The following is a 26255-nucleotide window of genomic DNA, read 5'->3' on the forward strand; positions in this document are numbered from 1 at the left end:
ATCTTTAGTTAGTCTGTAATGTTGCTGTTTGAGCATAAAAAAGATATGCAAAGTTACAAAGCTCAAAGTCCACTTCAAAAGGAGATCTTTGATTTAACAGAAATCACTTTTCAAAAACTACAACGAACTACTCGTTTGGACTACAACGCATATTTTCCGGGATTTGTGATATCACAAATATCGACGAATGGGACGAGACCTGGTTGAGCTGCACTAGAGAAGGCAATGAGTGTTATCACTATATCGGAGACGCACTAACTTTCCCAAGGCAGACGAACTTAGAGTGGTTACAATCATCCGGGTTTAAATCGCGCTGAAATTGATTTGATTTTGACGCAATATTTACACTGAAGCTCGCAGCAGGCAGCTATGGTAAGGGGCATGACATTTCCCGACCAGGTGCCGAGTGCTGCCAATCACAACACACACTGGCCCAGCTAACCAATCACAACACATTTCGTATTTCAGAAGGCGGGCCTTCATTTGATACAGGAACTATTCAAGTCATTCATGCCAGACTGGGGAGAGACGTGTTGTAATAATGTAAAATATGTGAAAAATAATGTGTTTTTCGAACAACCTAGTATGAGAACCTGTTCTAGTACATCCCCAAAACAAAATCAAGACTTTGTAAAAGAGCATAATAGGATCCCTTTAACGCGTAACAAAAACCTCATATGGCTTTGCAAATCATTTAGTTGATAACTGGACTAACCAGTGGACAAATCTTATTGCACACCATCTTAAATGTTGGTTTAGTCATTCTGAAGTGTCTAAACCAAAGTTTGGTATAATTACATCTCAGAACTGTCTCACACGATTGCGTTCCCAAACATCAGGCATCCGCCTCCGAACGCAAGATAACATGACAGCGTTTGTTATTGCATTTCAACTGCACACTCTGAGGTGCAAGTAATTTCTTATGTAGGAAAAAAGAGCTCCAGTGTCTTCCCCAGTTGTATCAACTTCCATTATGATTCTATTTTAATTCGATTTTGTTCTCTTGAACACATGGCATGGAAACGGTGCGATGTTCCAATTTTTCACATGTTAAATTCACAAGTTTGGATGGAAACACAGCTAAGTCACAGTGTGACTTGCCAACTCAAACAATCATTTGTCACACAAATATAGAAGTGCTCCGAGAGTGTGTTGAGATGTGTGAGTGCCGACAGTAATGGCAATGATATCTTTACAGGAGAATCCATATGTAATGCTGAGAGCCAATCACCAGGAACTAGAAGGGAATGAGCGTTACGAAGGCTTCTGTGTGGACATGCTGAAGGAGTTGGCAGATATCCTGAAGTTCAAGTACCGCATTCGGCTAGTTGGGGACGGTGTGTATGGAGTGTCGGGCACCAATGGCACCTGGACAGGCATGGTGGGAGAGCTCATCAGCAGGGTGAGTGACGTCACAAGGGAATATGTTTTAGTTAAATTGGGACAGAATGGCATTCCAGTGTCATGTATTATCCCTCTTTCTTTGCCGCCTGGTCATTACTGGTATTGTGAATTCTTGCTATACGTTAGCTAGTAGACAAAGCTGTTAGCTTGCCAACTGAAGATACAAAGAAAGGAAAATGTTCAATGTGACCATTTTTAGCTTCTGGAATATAATGCGATGTGTAATTTAAAAGGCAAGTTAGGAGAAATTCTTTCATTTGATGTGGTATGTAATTTAAATTGTGTGCGTGTAATAATATGTGATGGGTAACTTGAAAAGCTAAAATAGGCTAAAATGTTAGCTTGCTAATCAACGGCTAATTGAAAAAGCTATAATAGTTTAAGCTGACCATTTTTAGCTTTAGTAAAGTGAAATGTAATTTAAAATACGCCCTCCACCGTTCAAAAGTTTGTGGTCTGTAATATATTTTAATGATTTTGAGTGATTTTGAATGATTTTAATGAACCTAGACTGCTTTTATTTGGTCAAAAACACAGCAAAACAGTAATATTGTAAAATATTAATACAATTTAATATGAATAAATAAAATGAAAATTATGTGATGGCAAAGCTGAATTTCCTTCAGAGATCATTCTAATGTGCTTATTTGGTGCTCAAGAACCATTTCTTATTATTATCAATGTTGAAAACAGTTGTGCTGCTTAATATTTTTGTGGAAACTATGATACTTTTTTCAGCATTATTTTGTAAATAGAAAGTTGTCATTTCTAATCAGGCCCTATATACACTATTCATAAAAAGTTGTTCAGTCAGCAGAATGGCTTTGTTGAGGAAGGGAGATAAAACATTATTGTTTTACAAACAGTTTGTTTGTCTAGTAGCTTGTCATATCTTACTTTGGGAAACAGAATAACTGCCAGATTTTATGCTTCCTCAAAATCTCAGTTTAACCCCTGCTTATACTGGCTTCTAGAACAGCCATTCCCGTGTAGTATGAATTTCATTCAAAGCACACCACTTCTGCTGTTCAGGATACGTAGCATGAAATGATCTGCTTCCTCTTGTTTTAGCCTAGAATTATTCATTCTCAAATGCTCATTTCAATAATTCATTAAAGGAAGGAAGCCTTAAAGCTAGTCTAAAAGTTGTTTTACTTGCTTCCACACAGGTAATGCAGATTAATCAACAATATTCATGTTTATGCCTCCAACCCAGTTACAGGTTTCTTGTCCTAATGAATTTCAATTAGCCCATCTGATCCCATAACAGACACACACAGATGTGTTTAAAAAGAACCACGGTGAAGCGTGAAGTGTATTAGTCCCATTCTGACAGCCACTAACATCCTGTTAATGAGATGGAAATCTTGCATGCCTCAAATTCTGTTTAGTTCCCAACATGTTATTTATTTAAAATCAGTTGCAGCAATATGGCGTGCTGCTGATTTATTCGTCCATTTTTTGGCAGACACCGCAGGGAGCTAAGTAAATTTTCGAAAATTAGCAAAAAGGCCACGGCAGGCGATATTCATATATTTCCAAAGGAAAGTATCATAAACCAGAACATTTCTCCACAGCCTATGTTCTCGCAAACAACAACAGAGAGGCTTTGAGAAGTTATCTGTCTTAATTCCACAAGCTAATGGAGGGCAAAGCCATTAGTGAAATAAAGAAAGAAGTGCCTAATCTTATTATTGTCTCAATTTGTTCCCTCAAAGTATGCTCTATACAGCTGACCTTGAGAGTAGCCAATGACTCTAATTGCATCCCACGCGCTATAGTGTCTGTAGACAGTAGAGGGTAATGAGGGGCAACTGAAGGAGGCGTCCTGACAGCCTCTCTATGCGTCTTGGATCCCATGAGGGACCTTTATCCTGTTATTTATTGCATAAAAACATGGGTGTAGATTTGCATATGAACAAAGACTACAGATATTTTCACAGTTGTGTTTGAATGTAACAAACATTGAAAGAAGTACAAGCTAACATTTTGCCACGTCTGCTAATGGATGGTGACTTGAGAAAATTTACCAGCTATATTTTTTTTACTGGCCATAAACTGTATGTGCATAATTTCATTAAAAAACAGGCAAAAAAACAAGAATTATTATTATCATTATTGTCATTATTTTATATAACAATAGTACAATTACTATACAATATTTATGTTTTTATTTTGGCTGAAAACCACAGGAATGCTTGAAATGCTTCTTTTTTTTTGTTGACAACAGATTTATAAACCATTCACTGTGTTTCACTATGATGCAGTGCAACAGATTATTTATTTATTTGTTCAGTTTTTGTGTTTTTCTCATTTGTAATATAACATTTTATTTCCCTTATTATTAAAGTATATTAACAGTTGGTACTGTATACGAGTGACTTTTTAACATTAAAAATAATTAATGATCAATTAATTTGTTTTTGTTTTGTTTTGTTTTTTGTTTTGTTTTTGGCTAGCATATCTGTTTACATGCTGAATGCAATCTATAGCTCAAGAAAAATTAATCTTAAGATATTAATGGTCAAATCAAAGTTTAAAATGATGTTTAATTGATGTATTTTGATGGTTATGTGTTGATAAATGAGGTAGCAAATACAATACCAATATCTTTCTTCTATTAATATTAGAATTTATCATGTTTAATAATAATATAATACATTTTGCTGGTGGATGGGAATTTGCACAAAAGCAGCTGAAATATGGACTCCTGATCCCAAACGGGGTCTTGGTCATGCTTTCTAATGTTCTATAAACTCTTGTAAAACTAAAGGCAGTGCAATAGTACACAAAGGTAGCGAAGCAGCCGAGCTGTCAGGGTTTTCTCTAGCGGCAGATGAAGAATAAGCCTCAGAGGGAATTTGAAATGCCACACTGGGAACTTACATCAATGTATTATTCAGTAGAGATAGAGTTAACTTCTCTCATTTTTGGGGGCATCACTTTTTGATTGAGTCAAAGCTGAAGGGGATGGAGCGCAGGAAGAATATCATACTGCATTATTTATTATTTAGAGTCTCTGTCTCATAATTTTCCTCTCTGTGCAGACCAGTCATCAATATTAATACATAACGAGATGTCAAATATTTGAGCTGCAGTTATTGTCCTTGTTTCTGTTATGGAGGACATCTGTTTGAGGGATTTCTGTTCAGCAGGGACCACGTAATTTCCTTGTTTGTGTGTCAGCGTGATGTTTTGTTGTGTGAAGTGAAGTGTGCATGAGTTGAAGAAGAGCTGTGGGCCACAGTTGAACTATGGAGAGCACTTGAAGATTAGTGCATCTGCAAGCTGTTATTGTGGAAGGAATCTTCAGGGAACGTGCGAGAGTTCATCTTCCTGCGCCACAGTCTCTTTTGATAAGGTGAAGTACTGTACATGGCAAGATAACGACATAACTGGCTTTATAATCAGGTGAAGCAGACTGTTGCAGGGTTATTAGCTAACTAAAACTAAAACTATTAAAAAACATCGTTACTTGAATTAAAATAAACTTTACTAAAATATTTCAAGATTTTTTAAATAAAATATAATAAAGTATATTATTTTGGCTTACAATAACTAAAACCAAGATAAAAATTAATAAAAACTATATAGACCGGGGAAAAAAACAGAATAACAAAAATGCACACCAAAATTTCTAAAAAATTTAATTAAAACTAGGAACGTTTTGTCAAGACAAACTTTATGTTGGCTTGACAAAGCAGTTTAAAAATAAAAAAACAAAATATGAAAATAAACTTATAACTTATCAAAATATACTATAATGGTATCTTAATGATACTTCTCTTATCTTGAAATGTGCCTAAACTTCCTAATTCGGCTCTCAGAGTTAACAAGCCTCTCCTGTCACTTTCAAGGGTTCAGGTTAGAGGATAAAACATCACATTGTAACTGGTGTCTGCTGTCCGGAGATTCTCTCTCATTTACAGCACAGCTCCAATATCCCATCATTCCTCCTGGAGAGGACAAAGAGCAGTGGAGGGAAAGAGTGTGTCCCGCAGGACCGTAAAATCCATTGCAGATGCGCTTTTCGGTGTTGTTTGATTAGTGGGATCCAGCCGCAGCATCATGCCCGGCAGCACTGGATGCTGTGTCAAGTGATTTGTAATGACAGTTTCTGTGTTCATGTTCCATCACACACACACACACACAACAACTCAGCTTTGCCCTTCAGTATTCACCAAAATACAGGTATTTGGACTGGAAGCAGTTGTTTCCAGGTGTAAAATGACAGCATGGCAGCTTAAGGTGGTTAAGCTGGATTGTTGCTGGTTTCAGATGGTCTACATGCTGCTAAAATCCATTGCAGATGCGCTTTTCGGTGTTGTTTGATTAGTGGGATCCAGCCGCAGCATCATGCCCGGCAGCACTGGATGCTGTGTCAAGTGATTTGTCATGACAGTTTCTGTGTTCATGTTCCATCACACACACACATACAACAACTCAGCTTTGCCCTTCGGTATTCACCAAAATACAGGTATTTGGACTGGAAGCAGTTGTTTCCAGGTGTAAAATGACAGCATGGCAGCTTAAGGTGGTTAAGCTGGATTGTTGCTGGTTTCAGATGGTCTACATGCTCAAATCAGCTTAACTAAGATGGACTACAGGGGTGTCATGATTTTGAGGGGGGTCCAGTGGAAATTTGTGCTTTTGGAGAGAAAAGAAACAAACACTTTTTACCTATTTCATTGGTGACAAGGCTAGGTAGATGATGACAATTTAATTTATCTGTGTTGTAATATTTATATTATAATTATAAAACTTTTTTTATTTTAGTTTTTATTTGACTTCATTTTATTATGTGTTTTCATCATTATTATTTTTGTTTTTTCTTACTTTTAGATTTTTTTTATTTTAGATAAAAAATTTATTTTTATTTGAACTTTTAAGGTTTTCATCTAATATTTAAATTTAATTGTAATCCTTTATTTAAATACATTTTGAATTTTACAATTCCTTTTGACAATCAGCATTGTTTTGTGTAATTTATATAATATTATAATATTTATTAATATTTTGAATTAGCAATTGTTTTAATATTTTCTATTTTTCTTTTAGTTTTAGTCATTTTGTCTTTTTTAGCCTTATTTTTTGTAATTTTAATACTTCAACATTTAACTTTTTAAGTTTAGGTTTTTCATCTAATACTTATACTTTATTTTATTTAAGCTTTATTTTAATTCACAAAAACTATTTGTTTTACTTTTAGTTAACAATAACAACACTGTTGATAATTAAGTATAAATTCACTTAGCCTAAATATCTGAGGAGCCAGTTGCCCCCTTTCTTGAACCAGCAAGAAACCATGTATATACCACCTTAGTCTGGCTCCATTTTTTTGCACCTTTTTATCCAGACCCGCACTAATGGCTGCTGTTATTGTGCATGTGTTTCAGAAGGCTGACCTGGCTGTGGCCGCCCTGACCATCACGGCTGAGAGGGAGAAGGTCATTGATTTCTCCAAACCCTTCATGACTCTGGGGATCAGCATCATGTACCGAGTGCACATAGTAAGTTCCTCCTCCATCCGCTGCAGCTCGTGACTCCCGAACCATTCCCGACCTCGCAGCATTAAAGATCAACAACTCTCAACAATCGGCAGCCTCTAATGGCCGGAGAGAGAGTGCGTGGGAAATAAATAGAGAAATACTTTGGGGCAGAGAGATCTGAGCATCACCTTGCTCTAGCAGATGGTGTGCTGTGGTGTGAAAAGCTGATAAATGTTGTGCTTTCCTTCCCAATTTCAAATTATCCTTATTGTGACTTGTATCTAATTCACACCAATAACATCCCAAGCTCTTGCACACAGCAACACTGAAAATCCAATAGCTCTTTTATTTTTAAAGGCCTGTGATTTAAAGGCCGCCATTAATCAAAGCCCCTCCCCAAACCCAAGGTGACATGCTGATCTCTCTGTTGGTTAAATGCCAGATGAAGCCACTCGGTGCAGCGTGTGCAAACATTAATGTGGTGTCCCGGTAGGGCATTTACACAAACACACACACTCACTTACACAAACACCAGTGAAGATGTTAAGTGTGAGGTAAGATGTAAGTAGCTAAATATTTAATATCTGACAACTGTTAAACAACCAATATCCTGTGATGCAAATTATTGGACTTTTTTGAAAAATTTTGCTGTTTTGAATTGAACATGTTGGATTATATTGGACGTAATTCATAACTGAATGGGACACTGTTTTTTGTTGTTTTGTGTTTTAAAAAATAATGCACACATTTACACTTATTCATATTTTAAATTACAAACTTTAGTTCAAAATTGTTCAAATTGATTATAAAAAGTCTTGTTCTTTTACTGTTCTTCCTTCTTTTTCTTTATTCCCTTAAATCTAAAAATGTAAGAAAATAGAAAAAGAAAAAGCCCCCCCCCCCAACCCCCAGTGTTCAAAACATAGTTATGACCTTGTTACACCTTTATCATATTTTTTTTTTTTTTACTATTTTCAGTAGCAGTCCAGTCGATATTGGATATTTATTTGTGCATGCTTTCCATTATTTTTACCTTCAGATTACATTTTCCATAATCTAAAACTCACTTAATGTTATTATTTGAAAATATTAATAATATTAATAATAATTTACAGGTTTTCTCGATTGCTTAAACACTATCACCAGGCTTTTGAACTAAAATTTCAAAACCATAACGCCATTTATCAAAACGCACACCCATTTCCCTAAACTATAAACATTTTTTTTTTTTTTACTATTTTCAGTAGCAGTCCAGTCGATATTGGATATTTATTTGTGCATGCTTTCCATTATTTTTACCTTCAGATTACATTTTACAATATTAATAATATTAATAATAATTTACAGGCTTTCTCGATTGCTTAAACACTATCACCAGGCTTTTGAACTAAAATTTCAAAACCATAACGCCATTTATCTGTGCCTCTAGTTGACCATGTCCTTGTCCATGGTATGACTATGAGGGAGGCTGGGCAATGAGTTCAGCCAAACTTAAGTTGCTTCACCGTCGTCTCGATCATAAGAACCTTCAGGGAGGAAAACAGGTAGGTGTACCTCAGTGTACTCTACTGTAACTTTTGAGTGCTGTACTCTGTTACAACACATGCATCAAATTGCCTTACATACAGATAGAGTTTCTGTCTGCTTCCATTTTGTAAAAAGGATGTTACAGTTACAGTAATCAGTACTTCTATTTTTGTAGGACACAGAGAAAATGGAATGGAAGAAGCCTGACTAGACATTTCAGCTGATGCCAGGGGTGGATCAGGCATGCAAGAGGATTCCCCCCTCCCCTGCCTAGCTAGGGCCAGTATAGCCTGTGATGTTGACGAGATTCTCTGGCCTGAACCAGAACAAAGATGTGATGCTGGGGCAGAATATTTGTTGTTGTTGTTTGGTGTATTGTACTGTACAGTACATTAAGGAATAAAAAATGTGCAAATGTATACACATGTGTTCATTATGTACTGTTTTGAGAATACAAGGCATAGTTTCAAGAAATGTGTTTAAGCAATCGAGAAAAACTGTAATAACACTGTAATAACACAAAATGGTTAAATATAACCATTAGCAAATCTCAGAATTAATATAATATTCTCAGAGCTTTTTTTCATGCTAATGTCACTTAGCATGCAGGGTCTTCATAATAATAACTTTTTTAGCACTTGATTAAATTTTCAGATGTAACAAGGTCGTTTTTAGACAAGATGAACTGCAGTTCAAACTTGTGTATCAAGCTTCAGGAGACGAATCAAATAATTCAGATTTTTTTTTCCATGAACCATTTCAATACTACTGGCTGTAGGCAATAGATGCTAAATAGGAAAGTTGTTCCAGAACCAACAAAGGATGTTGATCTCCTGTTGGGGTAAATTACATTGTGTCTCACAGTAATCTCAGATCTTGGTGAAGTGTGAATTATTTTCAGTGTTAAAATGCTTTCTTTTCCAGCAATAAATAATTCATTCATAGTTAGATTTTCCCTGAAATTGGTAAACACTGTGGGGCTTTCAAAACACTGCTGAAATTACACACTTCACCTTTAGACGCTAGGCTACAACAACCTTAGAGAGAGAGAAGTGGCTTAGAAAGTAAGAAAAATAAAAGAAAGTTGATTGAGAAAGGCACAGAGGCAGGCAGAGCGAGTGACTCAGAGACTGTCAGGCAGAGAGAGCAGTGACAGAGGACATAAGAGGAGTGTTCAACGAGTTCACACAGGTAAAGAGGATAAAAGGCTGTTGTACTGTGTAGAGCTGTTCTCAGGTTTGAAGACCTTGAGCTCTCTCTCTCTGTCTGTCTGTCTCTCCATGGCCCTTTCTGCTCTTCTCTGATCCAGAATAAATATAATTGTTTCTATTTTACAAATCAAATATATGTATTATTTATTTTCTACAATTAGAATGTGTGTGTGTTTCTAATATTAATTGAAAATTAATAAGAAGTGACATTTTATATACATTTGCATTGCATGCATTATTTTTTTATTTGTTTATTTATGTTAAAAGATATAATTAACAAATTAATTAGCAAATATATATGCTTTCATTCATGTGTGTCACTCTGTATGTATATAAAAACATATTTTTTGTTAAATTCAGGTGCTAAACAATAGCAAATCATCATAAATTAGATATATATGATATAAGCTGGCTAAGTTTGGTTGAGTTGGCTAAAGATGGGGGTCGGCCTTCAGTTCCGTTGCTCCTGCTCAGAATAATCTCTTCTCACTCATCTATACCCCACAGCCATGATGATCTGGATATTTGGATTCTTGTGCGTGCACTTGTTTAGGTTTAATCCACTTACTATTGATCCAGCAAGCTTTGATTTCGACAAGGACCCCCATAGCTTATTTCAAACTTTAAATGAAATCCTTCGCTTGATCAATAACAATGGCAAATGGAATAAAATGTGGCCTTCGGCCCTGTTTTAATTACGTTTGCGAGTACAGTGGTATCTCCATTGCAGCGTGTAATTGGACGCACTGGTAGACCTGAACGTATAGAACGTGCCATTTGGTTTGTGTATGTATATATAAGTGCAGTCTGGAGAGTTCGAATAAACACAAGAAAGCATAAAAATAAGTCTCTCTATGTCTTGTGCGGCACACAACTATAGGTGTGGTTGAGGATGAAATAACTAATTAGTGCCACAAGTTAATTAGATCGTACAGGTAGCATTGGCAAGATCATGTACAGCCCCAAAGGATTAGTGAGAGTTTGTGTGCATTAAGAGAGATTGTGGAGTGTACGGAGAAAGAAAAAGAGCAGCTGCTCCTCAGAACATGAAGTCAGGGGTTTTTTCCCCTGAAGCATTCCAGCTGTGACAAGACCATGTTCCCACTGGCCACACACTTTCAAGTTGTGAGGGGTTGTAAAAGGGAACTCTGTGCCTCTACGGCACTGAGCCCTCTTGACTCATGACTGAGTGTTTGTCTCACAGCAGTGCGCTCTGTTTCATGCCGTACTTCAGATTTGAAATAATGCACCTCACCTCTGTGTGTTTACAATCTGTCATGGTGGCGTAGTTCCACTTAAAATGAGTCTACAGAAGGACAATTTTTTAATCTGGATATTTATAGTGACAGAAGAAGAAATATTGTAAATGTTACCATGTAGAGCGTCTTTCAGTGGAATTCAATGGAGCATTAAGTTTTCAAATCTTTTCAGCCCTAGTCGATCTGACAGTGGCTGGTAAACATGCCCTGACAGTATATCACTGTTTCATAGGGAGGTCTGTAGCAGAGGCTTCACTACAGATCAGTCTGAACTGCAAATCACAGAGGAGACTAGAAAAGGGTTTATGGCTAGTGAATCAACAAACACATTTGAGTGTGTGGGAGAGAAGAGAAAGACCCCATGCATAACCCTTTATGTATTTTTATTAAATGCATTTTATGGAAACTCGTTTCAGTCTTAGAGTAAAAAATATATTTTTTATCTCACAATTTGCCATTTTATTTCTTGTAATTGTAACCTCATATTTTATAATGTGACTTTATATCAGTTGCAAATTATATCTCACAGTTGCAACTTACCATCTGACAGTGTGACTTTATTTTTCAAAATTTGACTTTATATTTCACAGTTGTGATGTTATATCTCACAATTTGGCTTTATATGTCTCACATTTGTTTAAAACTTGATCTCAGTGACCTGTTTTATTTTTATTTTGAGGCAGAAATAAGCTTCCATACTATTTTTGTGTCGTTGTTTTGTAGATTTATTTTGCTTAGTATGTGGTATTGGCTTTAATGACACCATGTACTTGAGCTGACATGGACTGATGATCATGAAAATGACTGATTTGAAAATGATTGAGCATTTTGTGCTTCAGTGGAAGCAGTAACATCTTGGCATAACATGGTTAAAGTCTAGAAATTGATTAATATACACTATAGTGTTATTGTTTAAAACTTGATCTCAGTGACCTGTTTTATTTTTATTTTGAGGCAGAAATAAGCTTCCATACTATTTTTTGTGTCGTTGTTTTTTAGATTTATTTTGCTTAGTATGTGGTATTGGCTTTAATGACACCATGTACTTGAGCTGACATGGACTGATGATCATGAAAATGACTGATTTGAAAATGATTGAGCATTTTGTGCTTCAGTGGAAGCAGTAACATCTTGGCATAACATGGTTAAAGTCTAGAAATTGATTAATATACACTATAGTGTTCAAAAGTTTGGGATCTGTAAGATTTTTTTATGTTTTGCAAAGAAGTTCTCTTATGCTTACCAATATATATAAATGTATTATATAAAATGACAGTAAAAGCTGTAATATTGTTAAATGTGTAGGCAATTTAAATTTTCTATTTGAATATATTTTAAAATGTAATTTATTCTTTTCATTTTATTACTGTGATGGCAAAGCTGAATTTCCAGCAGTCATTACTCCAGTCTTCAGTGTCACATGATCGTTAAGGAATCATTCTAATATGCTGATTTGGTGCTAAATTTTTTTATTATTATTATAAATGTTAAAAACACTTATGCATTTATTTATAATATAAATGTGTGTTACAATCTTTACTGTCAAGTTTGATTAATACAATGCATCTTTGCTGAATAAAAGTAATAAAAGTAATTACTGACCTCAAACTTAATTTTATCTTGAAGTTCAGAATCTTAAATAGTGTTTTCTTAAATAGTGTTTTGTTTTACATTGTTTCCCGTATGAGATGTTAAACGAAAAGTAAAATCAATTTGCAGTCATTGAATGGTGAAATGTAATTATCATTAAAGCTTAACAAGAATGAAACATCACCGATGAGTGAAACGTGCCACTAATGAGAAAGCCAGCAGTGGTTTTATTCATTAATCAGGAAGTGAATGCCCTACATTTTGGAAAAGAGAAAAAAATCAGCAAATTCAAACTCGAGATCAATAATTTTAACGCCAAAAGGCATGATTAATTGTTTTGATAAACTGACAGCTTAGCAACAACTCTTCCCATAAATAACTCTCTGAATATAAGTGCGCTGAACAATGTTACAAGAAACACTGAAGCCGTAATAAGTACAATACGTTTTTTTTTTTAGGATAAACATGGTAAGACCACGCATGTACTGACAGCTCTGCAGTTTCCTCTGTAATTGAATATGTTGTGTAGTGCAAATGTTAATGAGGACCTGGTTAACTAGACACAGGGAACCCTGGTGTGAGAGTCTGGTATGACTGCAGGCTTCCGCAGCTGCTTCTGCTAGCACATTTTATTTTGACAGCCGAAGCAGCAGCACTTCTCAAAGACTAAATTTTAAGTATATCACTGGGAGAAACTACTTCTTACCTCAAATCCACTAAGCCAGAAACGAGAAATTACATAACACCACAGAGACACATTAGAGCCTATGGGGACCTGCTAGAGTTGAGCAAGAAATGCCCTACTGCACTGCTGTTCAGTCAAACTGTGGGAGGATCTATCTGTGCTCATTTGTTAAATGATCAAGGGAAGATTCGCTCTTGAGGGTGTTACATGTTCAAAAGGCTGTTAAACCGAGTGTATAACCTGTGTCGTGCACTAGTAGTGCATTTTCTCACTTGTTTTCCAGCAGGTTGGGCAGTTGCACAGTGTTGACTGTTCTTTTGTTTAAACCTTAAAATTTAATTTAGAAAGAGGCTGTAAACAAGGCACGTTGTTTCAGTTGGAAGCAGCTTTCAGAAACCCAACACCACAGTTAACGTACCCCCCTGTGAACTCCATCCGCAAGTCCCTCTCGCTGTAAGTCACAAAACAGTTATCTCCTCAAATCTCACAATACATACAGTCTGGCCCAATTTTCTCATCCCTTGACGGTAGCTTCCCTAAGAAAGTGTAAAGCAACCTGCCTTAGAATAAAGCCACACCTGAACCAGCTTTTTTTTTCCATTGAGAGCCCATCAGTTTCTTGTGTATCTACCGTAGACAGGCTTGCTTCTATTTATTGCTACAATTACAGCTTTTAGTGTCCAGCTCAACAGCAATGCCATTCAATTACACTAATATGAAGATGATTGCAGACACATTAATGAATTTCCAGCCTGGTGCGGGATAGGTAGTGGAATAATTACTCATTTCTGCACTACAGTAAACCTGTTTTTTGTAGTCTCGGGGATAAAAAAACAGCCCAAATGATTTGTTTGCACGTGTATCCATCGCTGGGACTATTTAGATCTGCCATCTGTAAGACACCTGTGGCATGTAGATAGATTAGCCATGGTGCTTTTACACTTAGTTTCTCGCTGATAAGAGACTGTTAAGTTGCTGCTGACCACTGATTGTCAAAGTACCTCCAGGAGAGATAATTGGATTTGACTATTGTGTACAGAATCGGCTCCTGAGTTCTGTTCCAGCGGTTATTGGATTTTCAGAGTGTGCCAAAATGCTTAGGAGACAGAAAATCAAGCACTTTGTTTGGATCAAGCCAATCAACCGTAAAAGCCTTTAAAATGTCTTTAACCTGAATATTTACTTGCTGGAATTGAATGATATAGGTTTCATTGTCTTGATGTTGCCTGTGTGTTTTTATAGGGAAGAAGACCGGGGTATTTCTCCTTTATGGATCCATTCTCTCCTGGGGTTTGGCTTTTCATGTTGCTGGCATACCTGGCAGTCAGCTGCGTGCTCTTTTTGGTGGCGAGGTAAATATTCAGCTCCATACTGACACCTGCTGGATCTTATCATTAAAGGGGTAGTGCAGCTAAAAATGGAAGAAAGTCTCTCATAATTTACTTATCTTCTTGTCACTCCAAACCTGTGTGACGTTTTGAAGCAACATTTTAAAGGACATTGACTCCATTGTCTTCCATACAATGAAAGTGGAAAGCTCCAAAATGGATAAAAAGGTCCATAAAAGCAAAATAAGAGTTGTATATCTTGAATCTTGCATTATATTCTAGGTCTTCTGAAGTCATGCAGTAGCTTTGTTTCTAAAAACAGACATTTTTTATTTTTTTAATTTGTAATTCACAAAAAAATCTTACTTTGCTGCTCTGGTCACCATTCGCTTTCTTTGTATGGAAACGAGTAGCTTGGACATTCAGCTAAACTCCTCCTTTAGTGTTTAATGAAAGAAAGAAAGTCATAGATTTCAAACGGTGTGTAAATTAAAACAAAATTTGATTGCTTGATTGATTGATTGATTGATTGAACTGTTGCTTTAACACTAAACTAGACATTGTACAGTATCTCTAAACAAAACCTACTAAAGCCGGCGGGCAAAGATTAGTTGATAGGAATTCTGGAACATTCCTACTGTATGAACTAATCTTTGTGCTCTGATTTTAAAGGGAAGGTTTAGTGGTGAGGACTGTTAGTTCATAGGAGTGTTGCTGTTGCAGGATCAACATCCTTTGTTGGTCCTGAGAAACAGTCTGGACCTTAAACCTAACACTGAATCCCTGTATGAATGTTCTAGGACCAGCATGGCTGTATCTGTAGACATTTCATTTTAAACTCAATTTTTATTCCAGCTTTGCATTGGATCAAAAAAGAAATGTCATGTTTTATACTCTTTCACAGTGGCCTGCTGATTTTCCAGCATTCTGCAGGACAATGTGTTGTGTGTTTTTATTCACTGAACATTACCTGCCAAGACATTTCATATAAATTCATAGTTGGAGCTTTTGTGTATGCATGTGTTTTTCTTTGTTTGCCTCTCTGTAATGTGTATATTTTTACACATTTGTTATTGAAACATTTGTTACCAGTGTTTTCTTTTCTGCATTGCTTGTGTTCAGCATTTCAACAGTAATGTGGGGTTGTCGCACACTTTGAAGAGTAACTCAGCAGCGTCCTGCAGTGCAGTGCATTTTTATTAGTGTCCTGTCAGTCACGGCTAAAGCTTGCACAGCCCCTTCAGGGAACAAAAACCAGGTTACGTGGCCAACATGGAGCACTGGTGACTTCATGCTTTGCCAACTGTTAAAATTGTTCCTGGCTCATTTATGTTTACTACTTTTTATCCTTTCTTTTTTTCTCGCTCCTCTTGGCACACAGGCTAACACCTTATGAATGGTACAACCCTCACCCCTGCCTGAAAGAGCGTTGTAGCCTGCTCATTAACCAGTATTCTCTGGGCAACAGTTTCTGGTTTCCTGTGGGCGGTTTCATGCAGCAAGGCTCCACCATCGCCCCGAGAGCCCTGTCTACACGCTGCGTCAGTGGAGTATGGTAAGAGTGCACGTTAAATATTGTCTCCATTGTAAAAGGACCTGCATTGATGGTCACCAGCATATGTGTTTGGATGATGGTCTCCAGGATGCGATTTATAAGGAATGTACAGATTGTCAGGGAATTTATTGATATTTTCTTATAAATTTTGTATGTAAGCCTCAGAAATTTACATATTTGTTGGTCATAGGTCTTGTCTTCATAAAAAAGGTCATGTATAGAATCATGGTATGTGGTATGCAAGTTTTATGTCAATAATAATATTTAATCCCTGACATTCTTTGGATTACTAGAACATTTTCGTTTGTGATTGTCAATTTCATATTTTGTGTTGCAAAAAGACTATATTATATTTGTAAAAATGGTCAATATATTAATACAGGATTTTGACCATAATGAATATGTCTAAACTTTCTGAATGGTTCTTGTCTCATTTAAAAGGCATCCATGTAAAATCTGCCCAAAAGCCTTTGAAAACGTTTGTTGTGAAATAAGATCATACCAAAAAAGTCAGCAAAAATTGCCAGGAAATTAAGTTATACATAAATTATTATTAGTTATACATATGCATTTGGCAAATTATTTATCCAAAGTGGCATTACATTACAATCAAGGTATAAACCAAGCTTTTTTGTTTTATCTACAAGAATGCTTATTGAATATTTGAAGTGAACAAATTATTGAAATATTTATTTGTATATAATAAAATTCTTTGAAAAAATATTTACTCCAATACCGATCACTTTCCCTTCTTTATGCATTCGATTTGGATATAGGTCTTTAATTTTAGGGTCAACTAGCTTAACCAACAAGACCTCTCTGAAAACCTGTTGGATTTTGCCTGCCTAAGCTGGTTTACCAGCTCGACCAGCACCCAAACCAGCATTACCCAGGCAGTCGAAGATGTCCTTTTCAGCAGAGTATCACATTCTGCTACACCCTGAACTCATTGTCAGTTGCTGGATACAGCAGATAAAAGTGCTACTCTCATTTGGCCTCTGTTTTTCTGCTGCGTTATTGTACTGTCATTTTTCGAGGCCTCGCAGACTGCAGCACACCGAGGTCAGTGGAGAATAAAAGCAAGCTATTTTTGAGTATTCTGAAAGGGCGTACAGTATTCAGAGGAGCCTTTTAACTTCTCATTCGGATGCAGAGCTCACAGCAGTGCCGAGCTCTTTTGATGTTAGGTCAGAGGTTTGTGTTCCTCGCGTCTAAAACTGGTTTGTCATTCCAGGTGGGCCTTCACCTTAATCATCATCTCTTCATACACAGCCAACTTGGCGGCCTTTCTCACTGTGCAGAGGATGGAGGTGCCCATTGAGTCCGTGGATGATTTGGCTGACCAAACAGCCATCGAATACGGCACCATGCATGGCGGGTCCACCATGACCTTCTTCCAGGTGAGATCTCCAAGGACAAAATGGAAGGGAACTCCACCCACAAATCAATGGTCTGTCGGCAGGTTTATTGACCATGTCACTAGCACTCTTCCCTACTTTGGGATTTATCTGTTTGCTGTCTTAATATCAATGCCCTTCGATATCTTGCCCTCTCCAGAGGGCCGCCCAGACTAATTCAAACTCTTTGATGTGTCGAAGGGACGTTTCTTGACCCGCCCCTCAGCGAGCACAGACTGTTTCACATATTCAGTTGTCACATCAACATGTCAAACTGTCAGCTTATCAACCACCAAGTCCTTGGTTAACACAATCAGCCTCGCCTCCTCACAGCTCTAGTGATTGGCTGTCAGGACACCAGGCGAAAGTTGAGGAGCAAACGTAATGATCCTAATATCTCCTGTTTTCCGGTTAGAACTCTCGCTACCAGACGTACCAGCGCATGTGGAACTTCATGTACTCCAAGCAGCCCAACGTGTTCGTGAAGAGTACAGAGGAGGGCATCGCCCGAGTGCTCAACTCTAATTACGCCTACTTGCTGGAGAGCACCATGAACGAGTACTACCGCCAGCGCAACTGCAACCTCACCCAGATCGGAGGCCTGCTGGACACCAAGGGCTATGGCATTGGCATGCCTCTCGGTGAGAAAGAGTTCCTGTTCGAGAGAGAACAATGAATAGAGGTTTATGTGGAGTTAGCAGGACTTTTATTGATTAAAATGCAACCAGAGTGCAAAAAGATCCGCATAGAACTGTAGCAGGGAATCTCGCACACTATGGAAAACATTTTTTTTTTTATGGTGGTTTCTAGTCGGATTGTATGATATGATCTCAGTGAGATCGTGAGTTGAAGCCAAGGCAGACTGTGCAACGTCAACTGCCATTTATGCTACTGAATGATAAACAACTTTGGTCAGGATTGACAGTGTTGACTGGTAGATCAATCGTGTCACAATCTGACATACTCATTAACATGCTTAATGGTACACACATTCAAGCAAACCCTTGCACAAATATATGTTTTACCTGAAAGAAAAGAAAATGTCTAAAGTGTGTGTAGGCAAAAAAAGGGAATTTAACTTCTTTTTTCAAAGTAAACCTAATGTAGTATAATCATAATATAAAGGAAATGCTAAATGACTTTTATAATATTTAAAGAGATAGTTCGCCCAAAAATTTAAATTCTCCCATGATTTACTCACCCTCAAGCCATCCTAGGTAGGGATGTAATGATTTGATTCGATTCACGATTTTGATTTCACGATTCAATTCGATTCACGATTATTATTTTTTTACAAAATTAGATTTAAGACAAATTATAAATTAAATGTGTCCTTTTATTATTGCTTGGACAAAATGCACGTTTCTTTGTGAAATTGAAATATAACACTATAATAATATACTAATATAGCACTTATAGCATATAATTACTCTTTTGTTGGTTTTGATTGCTTTTATTGTCCTCCTTTGTAAGTCGTTTTGGATAAAAGTGTCTGCTAAATGACTAAATTGAAATATAATGTAAATGTAAATACTAACTAAAATTGAACTAAATTGAAATTTTAAAACAAGCCCCAAATCAAATAAATAAGTAACACAAATAAAATATCTTCATACAAACAAAATAAGTCTTTGTCTGTGATCTTTCCTTTTAAAATTAGAGGCAACCACTGCATTTTAATCTTAATCCAAACAAAGATGCTGCATACATGCAACATGAGCAGTTTTTAAATCTAAATTTGATTGTATAATTTCGAAATTTGAAGCAAAAACAGAATGGTTTGACTTCAGTTTTGTGAAACTATACATAAAAAATATCTGCATGAAACAGAAACAGCAGAGCTGAATGAGATGCAGATGCACTCTCTGCCAGCAGGTGGCGCTTAAAGCGTTTCCTGGTTTCCGCTGTAAACAAAGCAGCGCTGCACTTATGAACTTTAATATGCATTATACAGAGGCAAGATGAAAAGAAAAAATACCATCTAAACTATTCTAACGAAAGTAAGTTCCCCTCAGACATGCATTCATATAAACCAGGGGTGTCCAACCCTGCTCCTGGCGATCGACTGTCCTGCAAAGTTTAGCTCCAACTCTAATCAAAGACACATGCCTTTAATTTTTAAGTGATCCTGAAGACCTTAATTAATTGCTTCAGGTGTGTTTGATTAGGGTTGGAGCTGAACTTTGCAGGACAGTCGATCGCCAGGAGCAGGGTTGGACACCCCTGATATAAACTCTTACCCCTAAATGAATCGCGATTTGAATCGTCACGTATTTGAATCGATTTTCAACCGGTTAATCGTTACAAACCTTAATCCTAGGTGTTTATGATTTTTTTTCGTTTATGAGTTATTTTCGGGAGAATTTTCATTTTGGGGTGAACTATCCCTTTAAATGAATTATTGTTTTATTATTTATATATAAAGAATATGAATAGGAAATATTTTGTAACATTATAAATGTATCAAAAAAATCCTGAACTTTTGAACATTAGTTTAAATATTTTGAATTATAAATAATAATTATTTTAATTTTATTTTATTTATTTTTATGTTTTCTTTATTTTTTGCTGCATGCCATATAGACCACTGTTATATACAGTACTCTTGCACACACGTAATCAGTTGCTTTGTTCTTATTGGTTGTTTATTAGACGCAATAGCGGTCACACTTCTCAACTGCGACCTAAAATTTCCGACACTGTCAGAACTTTGTCTGATGCATTGACTAACTGGCTATCAGTGAAAATATTACAGTAAGCTATCCAAGACTGCCAGTCTTGTCCCATAATGATAGAAGTCTTTTATGTCTCAGATGGCAAAATTTTAGTCAAAATTGCACAGTGCGCACCAGGCTTTCATCTGATAACTGAAGTTAAATGAATCCATTGACTGAATATAAATTGCACTGAATTGATTTGAACCAAGCTATGTCCAGCAGATGTTTTAATCAACATGATTAATGGCAGGGTTTAGTTTACAATAAGCTAAACGAACACCATTAGAGCAGCAGGAGTCAGCACAGCAGAAAATATATATCCAGCTCTGGCTTTTCACATCTCTAAGATGGATATTTTGTTTTAGGCTCAGTCTACAGAGATGAGTTTGACCTGGCCATACTCAAGCTACAGGAGGAAAACCGCTTAGAGATCCTGAAGAGGAAATGGTGGGATGGTGGCAAGTGTCCGAAAGAGGAGGATCATAGAGCGAAAGGTGAACCACCTGTCACTCAACTGCAGGTCCAAACAGAATCTTTTACGAAACTTTTATCATGTTGTGTGTTTTTGTGTAGGTCTGGGCATGGAGAACATCGGTGGGATCTTCGTGGTGCTTGTGTGTGGTCTTCTGGTGGCCATCTTTATGGCGGTGCTGGAGTTTGTGTGGATGCTACATCATACGCCAGCAACAGAGGTGAGAGAGGGCTATTTTACCTGCCTTTGCTTTCTGTCCTACCCCCCCCACACACACACACACCCCATCCCACACCTCACAATCAGCACACCAAAGAATATACCTCAAACTGATCTACACAGGCCATCACACGCTAAAGGTGCCACACACTTTTAGATTTTATGCTTTTTAAATTTGAATGGAATGAAGTTCCTTCTGTTTTGTCTTTTTTTTCCCTCCCTCAAGCATATTGATAGTTGTGTGACTGCATTGTTTCAAATGAAACACTGTGATTTTTCTTACTAAATAAACACTTCAGCATGTTTCAGTAGAACCCCAAGACGTGACTTTTTTTAAGGGTGCAAATGCATGCTGTTTGTTTATAATGTCTTCATGACTAGTTGTGATTGCCCATATTCATATACCATTGTGGGTAAATATACCTATATGTATATGTATGTGTGTGTGTGTGTGCGAAGTGAGAATGGACTAAATGCTAATTGAAGACTGGTCGGGAATATGAGTGTTTGTGTGATTGTGTTTGTATTCATCAAGTCAAAATGACTAGTGCAGTGCAGTTTAATCCATTTTTTGATGAGTAGACTGAATATTTGCATTATGCCTAAGGGAAATGTAGCTTTGCGTGTTAGCATTAGATAATGCTAATAGTGTGTCCATGTTTGTTTATGTGTGTGTGAGGTGCATTCCTGCATGTAAGTGTATACTCAGCACCTTAAAATGCACTGGCATGGCTCGTCATCCAATAGGTAACAACTTTCTGTTCTGTATAACTGGTGTACATATCTTTATGCATACTATATCACATTGGTTCAACACCAAGATGACCACATTACAGCTCCTAGAATCACGTCATTGTTTGTATGCAGTGCCTTTTCAACCTCAAAACATAGCACCTACACTTTTGTGTGACATGTAAAGAATATAAGATATAACTAAAAGAAACTTTCTGCCACATCCCATTAGCATTCATTTTAAATTCACTTATAAAATCCAGATTTCAGCTGCTGAAGATCAACCAGTGCTTTTTTCTGAACATTAGACCTTAGTCAGATTAGACACCATATTCAATGAAAATGAGGCTGCGAGGGATAGACTTGCAGTCTTTACAATGGCACGCACTGTATAAATGTCCTAGTTCACATACATTTCACAAATGAAATTGTCAAAAATTAAATATGGTGCTACCTTGACTAAGGTCTATATCAAATATACTGCTGAAATGTATTTATTTTTTTTATCTGATCAATCCAATTTTTTGTCAACTGGTCAAAAATCCAGTAATCTCAATAAGAATCCACGCAATCTGAAATTTTGCATGAGGGTGAAAGATTTCATCATGCAGATTTTGCAACAGGTTCAAGTTGGTCATACGCATTCACTGTTGACCAACAGAAAGCTGCTTGGTTTGAAAGTGACTTCTGTGTCAGCTGTGCTTCACACAATGTTACACTACTGTCAATAGACAATCATGCCTTTTTTGTGACCTCATCTTAACACACTGGAACTAAACAGGGCATAAATTCAAAGGTTAAATTCTCAATGATATAGTGCTGGGGACTGAGGAAATTTTGTGTAACAATAGAATAAGTGCTTTAGTTTGAGTGGATATGCATAGTATTTCCCTTCAAATTTGATGTCACCATAGGAACTTAAGGTTGGGAAAACACTACTGAGGACAGAAGAAAAATACTACTGTTAAACAACCATTAAGATAAATGAACGATTCAAAGCAAAGATGATTTATTTAACAGTCCTTAATTAAAACTTTATTTTTATAATACTGTGCGATAATATTCCATGTATGACAGAATTCCATTAAGATGACAAATAGCACCAGAGGACATGGGAAAATGTGCCAACTCTGTTCGTAAAGTGATTAAAAATATACTGTATATGCATTCAGATAATCAGATTATTTTGTGTAAACGATCATCAAATCCTTTAGGGAGCAATTTGAGCCCAATTTTTCAAAGCAAAAGGCACTGCATACAAATAATGACCCAAACACAGCAGCTCCACTCACTTATCACATTTTTTTTTACATTTTTTATTTTATTTTTGTAATGCAAATCTAACAGAATACATTTAAAGAAGTGAACTTGTTGAGAATGTAATGAACACACACCAAGATCACCAAGCGCTTCAGGACATTTTCTCTGATTTCTCTGCGGTGCATCAGTCAGATAAACAGCCACTGCCACCTGTATAGCCCAGTGTTATTTTTGATCAATGCTCTGGCTGTGCTGCCTGCTACCCCCTGTGAGCAGTGTGTCAGCGAGACCCCCTGGACTCTCTTTCTCTCTCTTTCTCTCCCTCTGTCTCCGTGTCTGTGCCTCACAGCTGTCCATGTGCGAGGAGATGCTACGAGAGCTGCAGGGCATCGTGCTGTGTCAGGACAGCCTGCAGTTACGGCGCAGACGTGGAGCCAGTGTGTTGCGACCGCAGCCTCTGCCCCTGGATGAGCGACGGGCGCGGGCGGCGGCAACGAACCTCAGCAATGGCAAGCTGTGTACAGGCACTGGCCTGCCCGAACCCCTCTCCCACAGACTGGCGCAGGAGGCCACCCTGGTGGCACGAGGGTGCAGTCACATTCGCATCTGCCCGGAGTGCCGGCGCTTCCAGGGCATTCGAGTGCGCCCGGCCGGCCCTCCAGGAGCATCGCCCACCCACAGCGAGGAGAGTATAGAGTGGGAGAACCGCACCAACAACAGTGAACACGAATAACCTCTCGGATCTGTGGCGGATAGACATTAAACGACGGCTTTGCTGGACCCAGGGATTATGGGAACGTAGGCTCCGGGGAAGGAGCTAAAAGAGAAGCTGTCCATGCTGCTCGATTCGGCCCAGGAGCTGCATCTGGTTTCTGTACACTGTCCTTACAGCCCTCTGCTTTCGGGGGACACAGCAGAGGGGCTTTGTACTATGCAGTATATTTGTCTAAATGTGCTGTTGATTTATTTTTAAATTATTGCTCTTTTGTTGTGATACCACTATATTGCTATTATCTCCTTCTCACGACACCCGTTTAATTTGGTTTTTCACACCGTGGATGGCTGCAGACTGTGTCAACTACACGTTGACCAACACTGTTGACCAACAGAAAGCTGCTTGGTTTGAAAGTGACTTCTGTGTCAGCTGTGCTTCACACAATGTTACACTACTGTCAATAGACAATCATGCCTTTTTTGTGACCTCATCTTAACACACTGGAACTAAACAGGGCATAAATTCAAAGGTTAAATTCTCAATGATATAGTGCTGGGGACTGAGGAAATTTTGTGTAACAATAGAATAATTGCTTTAGTTTGAGTGGATATGCATAGTATTTCCCTTCAAATTTGATGTCACCATAGGAACTTAAGGTTGGGAAAACACTACTGAGGACAGAAGAAAAATACTACTGTTAAACAACCATTAAGAGAAATGAACGATTCAAAGCAAAGATGATTTATTTAACAGTCCTTAATTAAAACTTTATTTTTATAATACTGTGCGATAATATTCCATGTATGACAGAATTCCATTAAGATGACAAATAGCACCAGAGGACATGGGAAAATGTGCCAACTCTGTTCGTAAAGTGATTAAAAATATACTGTATATGCATTCAGATAATCAGATTATTTTGTGTAAACGATCATCAAATCCTTTAGGGAGCAATTTGAGCCCAATTTTTCAAAGCAAAAGGCACTGCATACAAATAATGACCCAAACACAGCAGCTCCACTCACTTATCACATTTTTTTTTACATTTTTTATTTTATTTTTGTAATGCAAATCTAACAGAATACATTTAAAGAAGTGAACTTGTTGAGAATGTAATGAACACACACCAAGATCACCAAGCGCTTCAGGACATTTTCTCTGATTTCTCTGCGGTGCATCAGTCAGATAAACAGCCACTGCCACCTGTATAGCCCAGTGTTATTTTTGATCAATGCTCTGGCTGTGCTGCCTGCTACCCCCTGTGAGCAGTGTGTCAGCGAGACCCCCTGGACTCTCTTTCTCTCTCTTTCTCTCCCTCTGTCTCCGTGTCTGTGCCTCACAGCTGTCCATGTGCGAGGAGATGCTACGAGAGCTGCAGGGCATCGTGCTGTGTCAGGACAGCCTGCAGTTACGGCGCAGACGTGGAGCCAGTGTGTTGCGACCGCAGCCTCTGCCCCTGGATGAGCGACGGGCGCGGGCGGCGGCAACGAACCTCAGCAATGGCAAGCTGTGTACAGGCACTGGCCTGCCCGAACCCCTCTCCCACAGACTGGCGCAGGAGGCCACCCTGGTGGCACGAGGGTGCAGTCACATTCGCATCTGCCCGGAGTGCCGGCGCTTCCAGGGCATTCGAGTGCGCCCGGCCGGCCCTCCAGGAGCATCGCCCACCCACAGCGAGGAGAGTATAGAGTGGGAGAACCGCACCAACAACAGTGAACACGAATAACCTCTCGGATCTGTGGCGGATAGACATTAAACGACGGCTTTGCTGGACCCAGGGATTATGGGAACGTAGGCTCCGGGGAAGGAGCTAAAAGAGAAGCTGTCCATGCTGCTCGATTCGGCCCAGGAGCTGCATCTGGTTTCTGTACACTGTCCTTACAGCCCTCTGCTTTCGGGGGACACAGCAGAGGGGCTTTGTACTATGCAGTATATTTGTCTAAATGTGCTGTTGATTTATTTTTAAATTATTGCTCTTTTGTTGTGATACCACTATATTGCTATTATCTCCTTCTCACGACACCCGTTTAATTTGGTTTTTCACACCGTGGATGGCTGCAGACTGTGTCAACTACACGCAACCTTTTTTAGAGTGCCAAAATACTTTGTATTAATTCTGTGCTGTTGCCATCTCATTCCAGCCCCTGAAGGAGTAACTATTAAGGGAACTGAACACAAAAACAACTACGATCTGTTTTTATTAATAGTTATATTCTATTAAAAAGGTTTTTGGGATGTTTCTGAATGTTTGATGTGCATGTACGAAGGTTTTAGATGCTACTGAATGGAGAAGAACATGGGAATTATATTTTTTCTGGTTAAAGACACTTTCTATATTTTGCTTTTCATTCTTTTAAGTTTTGATTCATTTTGTTGCACTTCTCGGATATGAAAATTGCACATAGTTGTGGGAAAGTGGAAGATTATGCTCCCATTTAGGAAATTTGCATTGGGAAACTAACTAGAATTTATGCCAATTTCAATTCACCCTTATTTTTGCCGTTCCTGCAGGGCGCTTGGAGGTGTCAGATGTATTCACTTTCAAAAAAACATCTGGAAAGCGAGATCGGAGGTGATTTTGTTCATGTTGAGGTCTTACATTCATCTGTACCACTCAATACATGATGAAATCAACTACAGACAGGGTCACTCCATCTAGACATATCTGTGTGATGAGACATTGGAGATCATAGGC

At 37.8% G+C, this 26255-nt stretch overlaps 1 protein-coding gene across 1 annotated transcript in view; it reads left to right on the forward strand.

Moving 5' to 3' along the window:
- Positions 1-23909, forward strand: part of grik4 (glutamate receptor, ionotropic, kainate 4) — a 400465-nt gene extending 376556 nt beyond the window's left edge. The window contains exons 11-19 of the mRNA XM_016293946.1: positions 1199-1402; positions 6801-6914; positions 14408-14517; positions 15875-16048; positions 17283-17448; positions 17861-18086; positions 20528-20656; positions 20736-20854; positions 23195-23909. Of these exons, the coding sequence (XP_016149432.1) occupies positions 1199-1402; positions 6801-6914; positions 14408-14517; positions 15875-16048; positions 17283-17448; positions 17861-18086; positions 20528-20656; positions 20736-20854; positions 23195-23578 (1626 nt within the window). The 3' untranslated portion in view covers positions 23579-23909. The remainder of the gene's footprint in view (positions 1-1198; positions 1403-6800; positions 6915-14407; positions 14518-15874; positions 16049-17282; positions 17449-17860; positions 18087-20527; positions 20657-20735; positions 20855-23194) is intronic.
- The last annotated feature ends 2346 nt before the right edge of the window (positions 23910-26255 follow it).

The sequence above is a fragment of the Sinocyclocheilus grahami genome, unplaced genomic scaffold, assembly GCF_001515645.1.
Source record: "Sinocyclocheilus grahami isolate Dianchi unplaced genomic scaffold, SAMN03320097.WGS_v1.1 scaffold311.1, whole genome shotgun sequence".
NCBI lineage: Eukaryota > Metazoa > Chordata > Actinopteri > Cypriniformes > Cyprinidae > Sinocyclocheilus > Sinocyclocheilus grahami.